This window comes from Mus pahari, chromosome 12 (assembly GCF_900095145.1).
Source record: "Mus pahari chromosome 12, PAHARI_EIJ_v1.1, whole genome shotgun sequence".
NCBI classification, from domain to species: Eukaryota; Metazoa; Chordata; class Mammalia; order Rodentia; family Muridae; genus Mus; species Mus pahari.
In genome coordinates this window covers 10,072,519-10,091,044 of record NC_034601.1, presented here as the reverse complement: position 1 = coordinate 10,091,044, position 18,526 = coordinate 10,072,519, and the positions used below count along the sequence as shown (strand labels likewise).

Here is an 18,526-nt window from a genome sequence, read left to right as displayed (position 1 = left end):
GATGGTTATGAGCCACCATGTGGTTGCTGGGATTTGAACTCCGGACCTTCGGAAGAGCAATCGGGTGCTCTTACCCACTGAGCCATCTCACCAGCCCAAACCAGCACTTCTTATGAGCCCTAGAACTAAACCTATTTACGTTTCTGTCTTTCTAGGAATTTTAGTTTTAAACCAAGAAGAAAAATCAGAAGTTCCAATACCAGTGAAGAAGGGAAACCTGTCCTGTGACTCCTCACCCAGCAGCCCAGCATCTGCTCCTGCTCCTGCTCCTTCTGGCCCCTCCCCAGAAACCTCCAGGCCACTGATCAGCAAGGATGCAGTGGAAAGCCCAGCCAAAAAGCAGCCCAAAAATAGAGTGAAATTGGCAGCCAACTTTTCTTTTGCACCTGTAACCAAGCTTTAACTCCCATTTGAACATGGAATTAAATTAGGATGGGGGAAAACTGTCTGACTCTACACACAAAAATTGGCTTAAAAACCTCATTTTATGTCTTGACCCCAGAAGCCACTTTCATTAATGGTACATAGGGAAATGGTTGTTTTGTTGTTGTTTTTTATTTTATTTTTTTTTTTAATTTTTAAACTTTCAGATAAACATTTTCTTCCTTTATTTCTCCCACTTATTTGAAAGAACTCTTCCATTAAGGAATCTGTAATATTTTACCAAATTTTTCTAGACTATTGTGAATTGTGGTTGGGAAGAAATAAGCAGAGATCACTCAGCAGGAAGTGGCTTGAGTCCCATTGAACAGTCTCCATCATTTGTTTAAGCAAATGGATCTGTGGTTGTTCAAGAAGCCGAGCATGCCCATGAACCTGTGGGTCATGTACTAGGGAATGAGTGAGTGGCAGGGGAGCCATTTTCAGGCTGACAGGAAAGTCCCTGGCTTCTAGGTGACTTGTTGGTGTGCCTTGTTTTTATGTAACTATGTCTGGTTAACCAGTGTGGCCTCATCCAAGTTTTAAAACATTGCCATTTGGGGATTCCATTTAAGAGCTTTCTAGAAAGTTATTTCATGCTTCCCTTCTCTGTCCGTCCCAGTTTGATAAGGATAAGGTTAAGGAAAGGAGATGGCCTCAATGTCATGCATTTAAAGTCGGTGTTTAATTGACACGTTGTGTGTTGAGAGGTGGTAATGGTAAGAGTCTGATTTTTTTTTAACTATGCATTAAATGCATAAACTGTAAATCAGCTGAAGTGCTTCAAGAGGCGTGGGTTCAATACTATTTCCACTAAGAAGAGATCAGAGTTCTATCTGTAATGTGAAGGCCAAGGTTGATCAGCCTATCCTTGTTCTTGTGATTTAAAAGTTGGCTGTAAATCTGGGAAGCTCTCTATGTGAAGATGTGTGTTCATGTTAGTTCATCTTGACCTCTTTTAATAGTGTCTGCTTTTACTGTTACTTCTCACTATTGGAAGCACGTTTGGGTTTTTGTTTTGTTTTTTGTGGTGTCTGATGTTGGCATTTGGGAAAAGCCAGCCTTTGTGGGCACTGCCTTGTGGAATGGCCTTCTCTCTGGGTGCCTGAGGTGTCCACCTACGAGTGGCCTCTCACCCCTGTTAGAGAGACCTGACATTTACAATGGATTGTATCTGTTGGGCGAAAAAGGCAAATCCATTCATAGCGCAGAAAGAAGCTGTTGGCACACAGTCTTCCACTAGTTAGATGACTTCTTTGGTGGGAAATGTTTATAATTTTTTTCTAGAAAGCCAGAAAATGGATTCTGATTTCATAGCCAGCATTTTGATAAAATGTCACAAAATTAAAGGCTGTAGAGAGATTTTTTTTTTTTTTTACAAGTTGAATTTTTTTGCCAAAATCTTTTAAATGAAGCCAGTGATTCCCAGTTCTTAGTAATATGACCTGCCCCAGATGGAGCTGCACTGGAAATGTTGTGCAGGCTTGCCACTCTTTCTGTGCAAAGCCGGAAGGTACTTTCTATGCAGGCCTGGAAGCACTTCATTTTTGAGGTCTGATAGCACTTCCTCTTTAAGGCCTCATGGCACTTCCTCTGCAGTTTTAATGCATAGGAAGCAAAATGGCACATGTGCAATTTCTTTAAGGCTTTTAAGCAGTGTTAAGAGTGTGAGTTGCCTTATTTTCAGACATCCTATGGCTGAGCTTGCCTGCTCAGACTTCAGGTTTGCAAGCATAGAAGGGATTATGGATTTGAAAACACTAGATGTCACTAAAGTTACTTGGAGTCCTCTCAAAGGTCAGGTTTTGTGGGCAACAAAGAATAGTTGTGTACAGTGAACAGGTATGTGTTTGCCATTTGCTAGAGTTGCCCATATGTTTGGGGTGAGTGTGACTAACCCTTGCTATTTAAAGATGTGAAGACTCGATTGGAAGCACGCTGAGTGTGGTGTGCCCACAGTGGCCAGTCCAATCACTATTTCATCATCCGGAGGCTTAGATAATGATGCTGTGATGTATGTACATGGAGATGATGAGACACTTTGTCTGAGTGGAAGGATGTACCAGATTAAATTTATCTGTTGAAAAGACAAAAGTGATCACCAGAATCCCCTTTCCATCTTCCCATTTCGTACTTTTTGCTTTTGATGAGGCTCGGGGGACAAGTTTTTCTTAACTGTCTACTTTGTTTGAACATTTTTTTGGGGGGGGTGGGGTTCAAGTGCTGTTTGTGTGTTGGGACCAAACAGTTGTCAATAAACTTTATGAGCAAGCATCTGTAATGAGTGCTTTTGTTTGTGGGTGGGATTATAAACCAGTCTAGTCAGCTTATTTTGGGTGACCTTGGCTTTTCATCTCTCCGGAAATATTATGCATTTAAGCTGGAGTTGTGGGTAGCTCAGTGGGTAGAGTGCTTGCTTGGTGCGCACAAAGCCCTGGGTTCAATTCCTGGCACCATGTAAATCATCTGTCATTTCAGCACTCTGGAGGTGGAGGCAAGAAGACTGGAAAGTCATGTCAGCACCATAGAAAGTTGTAGGCCAGTCTGGAGTGCGTGAGGCAAGCTTCATTTAAGGCATTTAAGGGATGCTGAGGGTTGAAACCGGAGACTGGACTATTGGCGCCATATGAATACAACTTGGATTTTTCCAGCCCTGAGACCTGTTCTACACGTGGAAGAGAACCTGCCAGTTAAAGCCAGGATGAATCCTAGGTTCTCCCTTTGAAACATATGTACTGTATGAATGTCTGGTTTCTGTTCCTTGATAAGCTTGCTTTCCCATTAAGCAAGTCTGGGAAGGAAAGACTTCCTATACAGTTTGAGCTATGAAGTCTCTACCCTCTATGGAAGAACAGGACAAGTTGTTTCTTGGTGTAAGATTAGGGAAAATCAATGTTACGCACTACCAATGACCACTGGACAATGCCTTCAAAACCCCTTTTACCATAGCAGAGTTTGCACAAAATGTTGAGGGAGTTGGAAAAATGGCTCAGTAGGTCAGGTGCTGACTGTACAACCATGAGATCCCAGTGAATCTCCAGCACACACCTAAAGTGCTGGGCATGGTAGCCAGGCCTGTAATCCGGATGCTGGGGGCAGACAGGCACATCACCAGAGTTAGCTGGCCTGCCAGCCAGCCTAGCTATAGGTAAGGACCAGGTTCGTTGAGAGACCCTGGCCCCAAAACCAAGATGGAGAGTAGTAAGACACCCAGTGTTGACACATATGCATACACACCCTGCCTCTGTGTGTATGCATATGTGACTCCTTCCCAGCTTCTCATTCCTGTGATTTCTTAGAAAATCTGAACTCTAGAGTGTGAGGTCTCCCACATTCCCACAGCCTCTTCACCTTTTAATTCCACAGCAGGACTACAGAAAACAATTGTTCATGATACTCCAAACATTACATAGATATATGGTCCATAAGGAGGAAGGTGGGGGGAGATTTTCACCCTTTCCTAAAGAGCCTTCTGTGTGGAAGCCGATGGGATCTGCACGCTGGTTGTCCTTGGACGTTCTCAATGTGAGAGCGAGATCTGAGTTTAGTTGAAGTGTGAAGGGACGTAGAGCAGCAGTTATCAATTAACCTGTGGGTTGCAACCCTTTAGGCGTTACATATCAGATATCCTACATATCTGAATTCATAATGAACACAATTAGTTGTGGTTTGAATATTCTTGGCCCAGGGAGTGGAACTATTAAGTGTGGCCTCGGAGGAAGTGTGTCACTGTGACTGTAGACCTCCTCCTAGCCACAGGATACATAGTCTGCTCTTGGCTTCCTTTCAGTGCAGATGTAGAACTCTTGACTCCCCCAACACCATGTCTGCCTGCATGCTGCCATACTTCCTGCTGTGATGATAATGGACTGAACTTCTGAGAGTATAAGCCAGCCAAGTAGACAGTTAGGAAGTAGCAACAAAATTTTGTGGTTGGGGGTCACCATAACGTGAGTAATTGTACTAAAGGGTTAAACTGTATAAACTGTATTAGGAAGGTTGAGAACCACTGACCTAGAGTGTTTTAGTTAAGCAGGAAGGAAATTGGTGGAGTGGTGGGGATACAGTGGGAGGTGGAACTCTTGGAGAAAGAACATCTAATTCATGGGTCAGTCTCCTATGGTAGAAACTCACTTCCTCCCACATGTACATGCTGGAAGATTTGCTTTGTGTCCTGAGACCCTATACAACTTTGGATCTTGGGGATATAGGGAAAAGAGGAGTCTGAATTGTGTGTCATATCACACGAAGGATGGGAACCTAGAGATGTGGCAAATCCTGTACTAGCAGATGCTATGGCTCAGAGATCGTACATCATGGATCCAGCCCTGGGGAGGTACAGGAATCTTGGGAAAGCACATGGCATGGCCTTGGCTTACAGAGCGGTATTAGTTGTGGTCCCCTGCAGCATCCCTCCTGCTTACCTCTTGAGAGCAGCACCCGCTCTGTTAGGACCATAGCACAGCTCAGCACCTTCCTGTTTGTGCCTGCTGGCTCGCTGGTGGCAGGCAGGTTCATCTGTCACATGCCTGATTCTAAGCTCCGCCTAGTCTTCTTGTGCCTGTGCCTGTGCCTGTGCCTGTGCCTGTGCCTGTGCCTGTGCCTGTGCCTGTGCCTGTGCCTGTGCCTGTGCCTGNCTGTGCCTGTGCCTGTGCCTGTGCCTGTGCCTGTGCCTGTGCCTGTGCCTGTGCCTGTGCCTGTGCCTGTGCCTGTGCCTGTGCCTGTGCCTGTGTCTTTCGGGCTGGATACTGAAGGTACGAAGAAATGAATGCAGAGAGACCTGGGTTCACTCAAGGGGAGCGTCACGGGTTTTAATCTGAGCAGTATAGCTCCGCAGTGAAGTCCCTTTCTTTGGCTAACCCTACTTTGCAAGGAGATTTGAGTTATTCCAAGCTCCGCACTGACCTGTCTCCCTCACTAGGATACAAGGTTCACATAATTCATTGCCCAGCACGTGCCAAGGACCACATCGACCAGGGGAATTACCTCACACATCCACAAGTTGAAACATGCCTGATGTTTCTTAAGCTCGCTGGCCTCGGCACCCTGACCCAGCCATTATGCTCACCTGCTGCCTTGTGCGGGACAGCTGAAGAGTTCTGGTGCCGGAACCCAACTCCATCACTTGCCTGTTATATGACTTTGAGTTCATCACTTCTCCATCCTGAGCCTCAGTTTCCTCATCTACCAACTGGGGAAGATGGCCCTACTGCTCTGCAGTATCGCAGGAAGCTTTGCCTGGGCTTCACTCTGCACAGTCTTTCTTCTCTGGCGGTTCCTGCTCAGTTTGTATCTAGTCCCTTAAGTCAGTATGAACCAAGGCATGAAGCTAGGACTGGGAAGAGGGTGCAGAAAAGGATTGGATTGTAAGAAAGCTGGCCTGGGTCCCTGGCCTTTGCCATTGTGCCCGTGGGAAGGCACAGGAGGGTATCAAGCAGCAGACCTGGTTACATGGGTGCTTTAGGCACAGCATGATCTGTCTAGAGGTGGAGACGTGGGAAGAAGGGCTGGCTGGTGAGGAACTTGAGGTGTTCTTGGCAGGGGAAATGGTGTCTAAAGATCTAGGAGACATGCCAACAGAGAGGGTGGGAAGAGGAGCCAAAGAACTGAAGGAAGTCTGTGGTCTCGGTGTCGGGAAGTAAGGCTCAGGGTACAGGAAGAGGTGGGCTGCATAGAAGAGTACTGAGTTTTCTTTCCACATGAAAATAGCTTAGGAAGAATCCGTAGGCTGCTGTGGAGAGAGGAGTAATGAAGGGTTAACGCATGGTTGTAGTTGATAAAAGTTGATAAAGCAATGACAGTGGCTACCTTAGGAGAGGCTACATTCTATAGATACTTATGAAGTAGGTGCTAGAGACATAGCAATGGAAAAGAAATTAGTAATAGGTCACAAGAGGACATGTCCTAGGATAAACGTGGGCAGCTGAGAACAGGGGATACCCTTCCCTAACGTGGAAATACTTAGAAGAAACTTAGTAACAAGGTAGACCAAGTCACCTGATTTTTTTCCCAAAGATTTATTAGCGTTCAGGGGGACAGTTGGGACTGGGATGTTCTCATGATGCAATATGAGTGTGAAGATCAAAGAAGAATTTTTAGGAATCAATTCTCTCCTTCTACAGAGGCTCCACCTCAGGTCATCAGGCTTGTATGGCAAGAATTTGGCCTGCTGAGCCATCCTGTCAGACTGAAGTGGATTACTTTCACCTTAAGTTTCAGAGAGTAAATATTTCAGGACCTGGGGGCCGTGTGCTCTTTAATACTCAGCTCTACCATGTATCACAGAAGCCCCTAAAGATGATCTGTGACTGAGTGTGACTGACTTTTTTTTCCAATAAACTTTATTTCTGAGAGCAAGAGCAGTTTTCAGTGATCAGGAACACTGGTCGCTCTTCCAGAGGACCTAGGATCAATTCACATGGCAGTAGCAGCTGTCATAAGTCCTGTCCCAGGGAATCTAATACCCTCTTGGACTCTGTAGGCACTGCATGCGAGGCAATGCAAACACCCATACACATCGAATCAAAATAAAGGTTTCAAAAAATTTTATTTACAAATTCAGAAGGCGGGCATACCTTAGATGACAGCTTGCCAATCTTTGTTTTAGGCTATGTTACTTTAACGTGCACGTTGTATTCCAGTGTTGATTCAGAGCAAATCTGAGCTTAGGAGGGACATCCAGGTCGAAAACCAAGTCTAGCTGTGTAGGTAGCCATCCAAGATGTTTGAGAAGTGGAAAAGAGAAAAGACCGGGCCTGGTGAGGATCCCCAAGCATCAGGAAGGTCTAGCAAGCAGAGAGTAGAAAGTCTATAACCCTTGCATTAAAGCGGAAAGAACAGGACAGCTACAAGTCTGAAACAGCCTGGGGCCAAGCTGTTCTAGGAACTCAGTTTAACTGACCAGAGGTACATGGCAAGAGGCCATGTAATAAGAAGCCAGAAAGGCGGCTCAGCAGTTAAGAGTGTCATTTTGTAGAGGACTCTAGTTCAGTTCCCAGCTCACAATCTCCTATAACTCTGGCTCCAGGGAGATATCACCCTGACACCCTCTTCTGGCCTCCATAGTTACCTGTACACATGCAACATCCACATATACACACACATATAAACACATACCTGTAAATCAAAATGAAAAGTTCAAAATTAAATAAGTAAAATACAGGGGGCTGGAGAGAGGTGCTCCTGGGAGGTAGGAAGCACACCTAGAGACTGAGGTAAATAAAGCATGTGTCTCTCACAGGCACCAGAGACCATGAGGCTGACTGATGGGCACCAGCCTGATGTCACCTAGGAACAAGATTATATTCCTGATGAGAGGAGGTAGCTTTGAGAGAGCGTCAAAGGGCAGATCATTAGATTCAAGAAGTTTGCCAATAGCTCAGTAGTAGAGCACTAACATGTACAAGTCCCAGCCCCAGAAGGAAAACAGATACATTCAGGAGGCAACTGGAGATTAGAAAGATGGATATGGCACGTCTATGGCCACCTCTAAAGAAGTAAGTTAGGAAGATGCTGAGAAAGATGGCAATGAGGGCAGAGAGGTATTTGTTTAAATGGGAGATGTGTTTGAATGCAGTAAGAAGAAAGTAGACTGTCAGGGATAGAGGAGCATGAGCAATGAAAGATGATTCCCCTACTAGCTGTCATAGGATTCAACTATGGAATCCTGCCATTTCCTCAACTGTACAGTGGGGATAGTAATAGGATCTGCCTGATGGGAGACACTACAAGTTGATGTGCGTATGGTACTAAGTGCCATGAGTAGGATTCCTGTTGCCATCCTCCTTGATGCCTTCCAGAAGGATCAAGTCTGGGTGTGGAGGGTCCCATGATCTTCAAGATTCACCAGCTTTGTGGTAACCCTCCTGATCCAAGATCATCATCTCTCAATTTCATCTGGTCCTGTCCTGCTTAAAGCCCAAATAGATGTTTGTTAGCTTTTATAGTTTTGTATATGAGATTGTGTGTGTGTGTGTGTGTGTGTGTGTGTGTGTGTGTGTGTATGTGTGTGTATGCACATGTGCAAAGCTGCCCACTGGATGTCAGAGGACAACTTTCAAGAGGCAGTTTTCTCTTAAGACAGCATCTTTCTTGTCTGCTGTGCTGTGTATTTCAGGCTCCCTGACCAGAAAGCTTCCGGTTGAATATCTTGTTCCTGCTTCTCCTCTCCTGTAGGAGTGCTGGGATTGCAAATGCCTTCTATTTCATCTGAGTTTTTAGGTGGGTGTGGTAGTTTGAATGAGATATCCCCTATAAGTCTTGTGGCTTTGAATACTGGTTGGTTTCTGTTTGGTGGTTGTTTTGGGGGAAGGGATCAGGAGGTTGTCACTAGATGTGGGCTTTGAGGTTCCAAAAGACCTCCCCCCCCCCATTCCTAGTGTGCTTTTTGTTCCCTCTGTGGTTCAAGATGTGCGCTCTCATCTGTTCCTGCCACCGCAATGCCTCACTGCATCACAATGAACTAGAATCATAATCCCAGTTAAATGTTTTTTAAAAATCAGTTTCTTGATCATGGTGTTTTATCACAACACTATAAAAGTAACTAATACAGTGGGATATGGGCATGAAACTTAGATTATTAACTTATGTGACAAGTAGTTTTACCCACGAAACCATCCTGCTGGCCCTAGATACTCATTTTCAAAACTAGTAAAGGAATAGCAGGAATATAATACAGGTCTTCTACAAACTCAGTGGGAGTACTGGTTGCTGGGAGCTTAGAGGGGTAAGTACTGAAGGCAGTGAGGGACTGATTCTCGGTCCCTTGGCTTGCTATGTTTTCCATGTGGAAGGGACAACAGAGCCCTCTGTGCGGTCTCAGTGTTTTGAGTTAGAGTGTGAAGGCGTCTAAGAAGTTGGATAAGAAATCGGACCTAATTTTATATCTACCTGTGATGGTTCATCATATCAGCTTGATTGGATTAAGAGGTACCTGGGGGATCAATAAGGCATACCTCTAAGTGTGTCTATGAAGGTGTTCTAGAGCGAGAAGACCTACCCTGAATATGGTAGAACCCCATCTTACAGTTGTGCGATTCCCAAATGGACTAGAGGTGGGAAGTGAGGTGAGACAGGCATGGTTACCCACTGTGAGGTGTGGTGCTCTTCCAACATTTGGACACTGCCATCCTGTACTGCTCAGATGTATAGAGCCAAACAAGCACGAACAGAGCAATCTGAAGAACCCCAAGTCTTCGTCCTTCAGGCTGCTTGCGTCAGGTATTCTGTGGGCTTCAGAGTGTGGTCTTAACTGAAGTAGGAGCTTTGGGTAAGATTGTAAAGTCAGACTGAGCTAGGGGGCTGCAAACTCCATCAGTGGTGTCTCATGGTGAGAGGGGATGCACAGAGGAGAATCCCTGGAGACAAAGGTAGGGATGGACACATTGAAGCCAACCAAGGTCCAAGATTTCTAGGAACTCGATGAAGCAAAGAGGGCCTCTGCACACACACAGCCTCGGCAAGGAAAGCTGTAGAGAGCCCTTTGGGCTGGATTTCTGTGGTGCTAAGTCCCCAGTTTGTGCTCAGTTTGTTATTGTGGTTATTCTAGGACCCCCCATGTAACCTGGTATCACACATGGTCTAGGGTACTGAAGGAGGACACAGTGTCCTCTAAGGTCAGTATTTTGATAAACATTCATCTCCACTGTTAGCTTGTCAGGGTGTAGCTTGTGGGCCGAAGGAGAAACTCGCCTGAGACAGCTTGCAGGGCCTGATGCGCACTGTCTACCTACAAAATGCCAAGCCCCACAGCTGGAACCGCAGTCCCCTCCGCTGTGACGATACTATAGATCCACTCCAGATTCTCACTGCTTTTTGTTTTATTTATTTATTTATTTATTTATTTATTTATTTATTTATTTATTTATTTTTGAGATAGAGGTCTTATTTAGCTTTAAATTCAACATGTAGCCAAGGATGGCCTTGAACTTCTGAACCTCCTACCTCCACTCCCTCCCTTTCTCCCAGTTCTATGAGTCAAGACTTGCACTACTACATCCAGCTTACACACAACTTGGGATGGAACCCAGGGCTTTGCGCATACAAGACAAGCACTCTACCTACTGAGCTTTATACCAGGCCAGATTTACAAATATTTTGAAAATTATTCTCATCAATGACCAATAATTTTACTTCTAGTTTATCTTTAAACAAAAAAAAGAAAAAGACAAAGACAAATTCAGGTGAAGATTTAGCTCCTCAGGATGTTGATCATGACCTCATTTATGATATGGGAAAACATAGGGAAGGTCTAAATGTCCAGTATTGAGGCAATGGTAAAATAGACAGCAGTATAGCCACAGATGGAGTACTGAGCAGCCATTATAAATATGAAGCATGTTTAATGCTAACAAAGAGCTTTGAATGATGGAGGAGGAGCCTACTTGGTATAATAATAACTGAAAAGAAAGCTGAGTATAAAATGTTTCAATATGATGCAAATCATGACAAAAGAAATGTATGAGAAGCTGGGCATGGTGGCACACGCCTTTAATCCCAGCACTCAGGAGGCAGAGGCAGGCGGATTTCTGAGTTCGAGGCCAGCCTGGTCTACAAAGTGAGTTCCAGGACAGCCAGGGCTATACAGAGAAACCCTGTCTCGAAAAACCAATTAAAAAAAAAAAAAAGAAATGTATGAGAAGACTTGAGGACAAAGGTCAAAATATCAGAGGTCACAAGGAAAACTGTGAATAGATAAATTTTTATATACTTTCTGTACTTTTAAAATGATTTTCTAAGTATATGAGTTATATCTATAATTAAAAAAAAGGTAAGAACATTTAAAATGTTGTGTGTGTTTTTCATTTTTATTTTCTCTGATGGATAGTTTGTACATCAGCAAATCTTGACTGGTGCTAAGAACTTAGGCCAGTCATAACACACATACACGCACAGAGTTCACACAGGCTGTGCCAGGCTGGCCATTTAAAATGTACATCAAGTTACACAAGAGGAATTGTGGGGCTGGTTCAAACACGCCACCAGACAATGGGACATAGTTGGGTCAGGCTTCCTGTCAGTGTGCGTTGGGCCAGCGGTGTGACCTTCCCACTTGTACTCACTTGCAGCAGCCCTGGGTGAAGAGGGTATGGGTTGGTTTCTTTCCTGGGTCCCCTTCTCATTCACTCTGGTCTTGATATTGGTCCCTGCGGTTCTCTGCTACCTGGTCCAAGCACTGGATCTGCTTTTGGTCACAACTCCCTACTCTGCTCCACTGTGGGCTGGACATGGCAAATCAAGGAAGAGCCTGGATTCTGGCAGATACACACCAGGCTGGGATGGAGCAGGAGGTGTAGACCCAACACCACACACACTCGGCTTTCATAGACAGGCCAGTGTCACTAGGGAAGTGATTACAATGGAGCCTAAGAGATGTGTGGGCTGTGTGGAACCCTCCAAGCCACAGTCCCGGGGAGAGGGCAAACAGGGAACGGGACTTGTATCTGACAGCAAAGCTGGGAGGGTAGGTGGGGAATGGGTCCAACGCAGTGCTAGATTATTGAAATTCACAGCTATACACACCTGGGACTATGCCCCTTGCCCAGTTCATTTGCATGGTAGGTTAGATACACCTAGAGAAAAGTGAAGGTATATTGTTTTAAGGGAGGGGCTTTTGTGGTGGTTAGATAAATGATAAGACAGACTCCTGGGTTGGGCATGCTCTGGGGAGGGTCATGCGACAGTGAAGGGCTCTCTATTGCTAAACACTGTACAGACTGGGCCCACCTGCCATGCCCATAGCCCCTGATAGCAGTCATGGGCTTGCTGTCAACCCCTTCTGCCTTGGAAAGCTCTTGCACCCCTGTGAAATGGGGGCTATGAGGACAAGAGGGTGGGAGGGAGGGTCCCCACAGCTCTGGGGCACCCACATAGGGGCTACATGATGTTGCACTGGGTGGTCCCACAGCAATCCTTGATGAGTGCCAGCCCTGTCTTGGCCACTGTTGGCTTGCTAGGTGGGGGCTCTGCCTTCTTCTCTGCCCGGGAGCCTGCAGCAATGGAAAAGCAGAGAGAGAAACAGAGAAAGGTAAGGAGAAGAAAGCCTTGGCTAATGGCAGTCCAACCCAACCCAACCCTAGCCATGACTAAGCCTTATCCTGGCAGTGTGAAGAACTGCTATGCATTTCCTGCCCATCATTCCTGGACCCTCTTGTTACTCATTCTTTAGGTTCCAAGTGCAGTATTAGCCCTATCTCCTAGTCAGTTCCTCTCATCGCATTAGCTTCCAGGTCTAGCACAGGATAGATGGAAAGGTTTGGTCAAGGCAATTCAACATGAGAGCTCATACCTTTCGATTTAGGACAATGCTCATGTTATCTTTTCAGAACACTGTACTGGTCATTCTCCAGTTATCCTCTTCAGAATACCCATTAGATGTAAGTTACAGCTTGCCATTCAGTCTCCTCTGTTTGTAGAAGCTGCTCTATTTCCCACCACTTACTGTTTGTTCAGTACAGGGAGCCCCTAGACTCAAGGCTGAGTAATCTGCTCAAGGCTGCCTTACATTTTAAGAAGCATACTTTCAAATGTGTTTCCTTATTCTATCCACTTATTTTTTTCCAGTGGACATTTTATTAATGGGTTTAATGTTTCAGAAAGTCTGTTTATTCTTCTCCATGTATCATTCTACTTCATCTTGGGGTTTTGTTCCTTGTCTCTTTAACAATTTCAACATGCTTAGTTCACTGTCTCCTTAAGATAGTTCCCTTCATAAATCTTTTAAAAAGAAAACGTTATATATTTCTTGTTTTGTTTTTTGACACAGGGTTTCTCTATGTAGCCCTGACTCTCCTGGAACTCACTCTGTAGACTAGGATGGCCTTGAACTCACAGAGCTCTGCCTGCCTCTGCCTCCCAAGTGCCAGGATTAAAGGTGTGTGCCACCATGGCCTCATTCTTTATTCAGAATTTATGTGTGTGCACACACATGAGTGGGACACAGACACACGTGTCTGTGGAGGAGAGAAGACAGCTGTGGAGTTCTCTCCTTTCACATTTACATGGGTACTGGAGAGCAAACTCAGGATGTCAGGCTTGTGCAGCAAGCGCCTTTATTCACTGAGCCATGTCACCGGCCCTTGGCAGTTCTCTTCTATCAGGCTCTTAGAAAGACATTTCTTTGTTGCATTCATTGACTCCAATCAAGGTGATTCAATTGTTCATGGGTTTCAAAATTTTACTATGAGATAATCTTCTGTTGAAGGCTGTATGCATGAGATGTGGATGCCACTTTTCAGAATTTTTACAAACCCAGTTTTTTGTGCCACTCATTAATGACCTGTGCAAACAAAGCTGTTAAGTGTGGAGAATACAGAAGGGATTCCTTCTCCTTACTTGTCACTAAAACCCACAAGGCACACAGCCCTGCCTAACGTCAGTTTCTTCATAGGCCTGACTCTTCTATAAAATGTCAAATAGAAAGATTCTGCCTAATAGCATGGTGAAAGGGCACAAACATGTTCTTTCTACATAGCAGCATGGGTAAAGTAACTATTTTATCAAGAAATTAAAACACCAAGTGAACACCATTTGCAAAGGACTTGATATGTGGCCAAATTTCCACCACTGATTTGATAATGGAGTCCCAAGATTAAAAAAAAAAAGTCTAAAAGATCAGTCTACACCTGAAATGTATGTATTTAGGCACAAAGTGGGATGGCTATTCTTGAATGTCAACTGGACTACATCTAGAATTAACTAAAACCCAAATGGCTGGGCACACCTGTGAGGGTTTTTTTTCTTAATTAAATCATTTGGGAAGATTTATTATTCTGGATCTTTGAGGTAGGAAGATACACTGTTAATCCAGATCTTTTGAGGTAGGAATATCTACTTTTAATCTGGTCCACACCTTCTGTGGCAGTCTATATAAAGGACATGGAAGAAGGAAGCTTGCTCTCTTTCTTTGCCTCTTTGTTTGCTCTCAATAGCAGGCCCATTCTTTCACTAGCATTAGAGTCTACTTCTGGATTCCAGCACAAGCTGATGACCAGATGAGACAGCCAGCCTCGTGGGACAGACAAGTGCTGGATTCTTGGACCTTCCATGGGTAGACAGTCATTGTTGGACTAGCTGGGTCTCATATATATATGTATGTGTATATATGTGTGTGAATACATATGAATGATATAAATTATACCATATATGTTATATATATCATATATATGTATATATATGTATATGTATATATATATATATGTATGAAGAGAGAGAGAGAGAGAGAGAGAGAGAGAGAGAGACTCAAAGAGCTATTTACTCTATAAATTATATTCCTCTAAAGAAATCTAATACACACAAAGAAGTTTGGCATTACCTTGGTTAATTACAAACTCTGGTTCTAGGGTTCTAGCCAGTGGAGAGGGCCTGTTTATTAGAGTATGATGGTTTGTATGAATTTTCAAATTGATTGGACTGAGAATTGTCTAATTAGTAAAGCACACCCCTAGGTGTGTATATGGTGGTAATCCAGAGATGGTTAGACTGTGAAGCTCGGGCCTAATCAACGGAACCATCCCTTGAAGGATCCTTAACGCGATGGCATCCCTAGAGGTGGAAGAAGGCAGAGGATTCCACCTGGGAACTGGGTTACTGGAGCACACCTTTGGGGGACACAGTTATTCCGGTCCCTTCTTATGATCTTGTTTTTTTCTGACTCCTAGACATCATGTCAACTGTTCTTTTCTATCATGCTCCCTCCATCATGGTGGACTGACACCTCTGAAACCAGGAGTTCAAGTAAACCTTTCCTCCTTCATGTTGTTCTCGCAGGTCCAGTACTCAGGGAAAATGGAGCTAGTGTGCACGTACATGAATGACTGGAAAAAAGGCAGGTCCAACAGTGCTGTGCCCTGAGGCCTGAGGTTCTCTTCTTTCTTAACTCTTCCATTTTTAACTGGGTGCATACTTTTTCTTTTTGAGACACTGTGTTCTCACTATGTAACCTCAGCTAGCCTGGAGCTTTCTATGTAGACCAGCCTGGCCTTGAACTCACATGAACCTACGTGTCTATGCCTCCCAGGTACTGGGATTAAAGATGTGCACCACCAATATTCAAGGATATTGACTTCTTACGATGGAAAGAGACCTCACTGATATAGCAATTAGAAATATCTGCCAATCATTGCATCAAAGAAAGTGTAGGTAGCGACACGGGATCCCTGGTCACTGCAACACCTGGATGGACATGAGGGATTCCCAAACTTGTCCCTTTCTTCTCTGAGTGTCTCATAATTAATAATTATTGTCAGAATTGTGTTTCTGGATCTTCCAGATTCCAGTCTTAATAGCATCTGTAACTCCTGAAGGCCACAGTAGCCATCCAGTTTGAAAAATACCAAACTGGGCCTATGCACAGACAGCTTCTGGCAGCACTAGTTACTCCCACTCGGGAAAATGACAGCACAAAGCTCCCGGAACCAAAATTACTAAGAGTTTCAAGACTAATGTAGAGAAACCTTAAATGGAGCATGGAGCACATCAGGACATGGCCTGGGAAGCTGCATGAGCAAGGCCCATGAAGCCCGCCCCCACCACCACACCCCACTTGCTGCTAGCCCAAGCTCAAGCTGGAGCTATAAACATGTCTTAGGCTCCCTTGCCCTTCACTTCTTTGAAATCGTCTTTTGTAGGGAAAGAGGGAAAGCCATGCAGGCACTCACTGGCTGAAGACTTGGTTACTTTGTCTAGAGGTTTTAACTTGATTCTCAGGAAATCAGCCATTTCCTTGTCTTCTTCCTGTTCCCTGGGAAGGTGGACATGTAGAAGAAAAGAGGGAAATAACGTCAGCAAAGAAAACGCCAATGAGACCCAGTAAGAGGCTAAGTGTGAGGAAGCACGTGTTGAGATTTATGAGTGGTGTGAATGTTATTATGTCACACACACACACACACACGCACACGCACACGCACACGCACACGCGCGCAAGTGCGCATGCGCACACCCACTCCCCCCACACGCATGCACGCACACACACACACACACACACACACACACACACACAGCATATGATTCTGTGTTAGGTGAACCCTATATCTAATGAAGTCACACACCACTGTAGAAATGCTGGACCAGAGATTGAATGACACCTCAAAGCAGAAATAGGGACATCCTAGGACCCAGGCACCTTGCTGGGGTTTGGTGAACTGGGAAGCATCCCGGTACCTGCAGGCTAGCCCAGGTGCTCTGACCCCACAAGGATCAGGGTTCATCTCAGAGAGGAGGTCATCTCTGCCTTCAAGGTTGCCGGGAATAAGGTAGGTTTTGTGCAGCCCAGCTAACTCTGGCCAAGTCCTTAGAGAACACATGATGAAGAGGAAGTTGCCCCCTACATGGAGAGAGTCTCCAAAGACTTTGTCCTGGGATGAAAGTATCTAAGACACAACTGCACCCAGATCGGGCATCCTCAGAGGCCTCCAGTCAGTGGTACAGCCCCAGAGCCAGGGGCTCCCAGCCCAAGATTGGCAGGTGCAATACACAGGAAACCGCAAGAGGGGAAGGGAAGGGGAGGGAAGCACAATTCTGGGAGCTTGGGAGAGGTTGTCATGGAGACAGGTTTCTGTACGTGTTGACAAGTTTTGAGAGTTGCTTTGATGTGTCTAGACAATGTATAGGGAACTTTCTCCTCTATCACATGATGGAATTCCTTCCTGCCCACCTGCCTAAATGACAATCAGCTAAGATATACAGGACTCTGCGAGTTTTTGGAGGATGACATGGTTTTTCTCTTGAATATGAAATGGGTTCTGAGGCCAGGAGGGTTTTGTGTATGCAGAGCAATTGCAGAGGCGATGCCTTTTAGGGTGGTGCAGGAAGTAGAGGCTTGGGATCTGATGGCCTGAAGCCCACCTTAACCGTTCCACCTCGGCATCATCCACCAGGAAGTCTCTCTTCTGTACCAGTCTGTGGATCTTCTGGATCAGCTCATCCTCTCTCTGCTTCTGCAGCTTGGTTTTCTCTTTTTCTGCGAGGGAGAAAAGAGTGAGGCGGCTATGCTGGTGTATGTCTGCAATCCCGGCACTCAGAATGTTGAGGCAGGAGAGTATGAGCTTGGAGCTAGCCTGGGGACAACACACGAGAGAGACCCAGTCTCAAGACAGAACAAAACAGGCAGCGAGTGTAAGTAGCAGAAACACTTGAGTCTGAGGAGACAGGACTGGACATGCGGCTCCACTACTTCATCCTCTGGGTAAACTTGAAGAGGCACTGTGACGGCTTGTGCGTTTATGTGTGTAAATGGGCACACCTTTGTGTCTGTGTGCTCGTTCATGTCTGTGGATGCAGGGGGAGGCTAGTGGCCAACCCTGGATGCTGTGCTAGATAGTTTCTTATTAACTTGATAGAAATGAAAGCCACCCGAGAGGAAGAAACCCCAGTTTAGAATATGCCTTCAGAAGATCTGACTGCAGTCCAGCCTGGAGGGCATCTGCTTAACTAATGATTGATGGGGGAGGGGCCAGCCCATCGTGGGTGGGGCCATCCCTGGGGTGGTGGTCCTGGGTTCTATAAGAGAGCAGGCTGAGCGACCATGAGGAGCAAGCCTGTAAGCAGCACCCCTCTGTGGCCTCTGCATCAGCTCCGGCCTCCAGGTTCCTGCCCTATTTGAGTTCCTTCGATGATGAACAATGATGTGGGAGTGTAAGCCACTCCTCTCCTCAAGCTCATGTGCTCATGGTGTTCCATCATAGCAGTAGTAACGATAACTAGGGCAGGATTCCTCAGGTTCCTCAGGTCCTATCAACGATTGTTTTGTTTGTTTGCTTTTGTTGTTGTTGTTTGGGGGTGGATGTTGTTGTTGTTGATTTTAGAGACTGGGTCTCTCTACAAGGACCTGGTTGTCCTGGAGCTTACTATATGGACCAAGATGGCCTTGAACACACACGTATCCACCTGTGTCTGCCTCCTAAGTGCTGTGATTAAAGACATATTGCCACCATTGTTAGCATTTCCTCTAGGCTCTGCCCAAAAGTTACCTAACAACCAGATATAATCCATATAAAAGTGATTCTAGCCGGGCGTGGTGGCGCACGCCTTTAATCCCGGCACTTGGGAGGCAGAGGCAGGCGGATTTCTGAGTTCGAGGCCAGCCTGGTCTACAGAGTGAGTTCCAGGA

General features: G+C 45.3%; 2 protein-coding genes across 3 annotated transcripts in view; one reads left to right on the top strand and one right to left on the bottom strand.

Annotated features, from left to right (window-relative positions):
- Nucleotides 1-2,694, top strand: part of Marf1 (meiosis regulator and mRNA stability factor 1) — a 50,193-nt gene extending 47,499 nt beyond the window's left edge. For both annotated transcript variants that reach the window (XM_029544397.1, XM_021209207.2), the window contains exon 27: nt 156-2,694. In XM_029544397.1, coding sequence (XP_029400257.1) covers nt 156-403 — 248 coding nt within the window. In that variant the 3' untranslated portion in view covers nt 404-2,694. The remainder of the gene's footprint in view (nt 1-155) is intronic.
- Nucleotides 2,695-11,204: 8,510 nt separating this feature from the next.
- Bmerb1 (bMERB domain containing 1) overlaps nt 11,205-18,526 on the bottom strand; it is a 117,000-nt gene continuing 109,678 nt past the window's right edge. The window contains exons 4-6 of the mRNA XM_021209229.2: nt 17,263-17,377; nt 16,077-16,159; nt 11,205-12,407 (exon numbers count right to left, since the gene is read on the bottom strand). Coding sequence (XP_021064888.1) covers nt 12,295-12,407; nt 16,077-16,159; nt 17,263-17,377 — 311 coding nt within the window. The 3' untranslated portion in view covers nt 11,205-12,294. The remainder of the gene's footprint in view (nt 12,408-16,076; nt 16,160-17,262; nt 17,378-18,526) is intronic.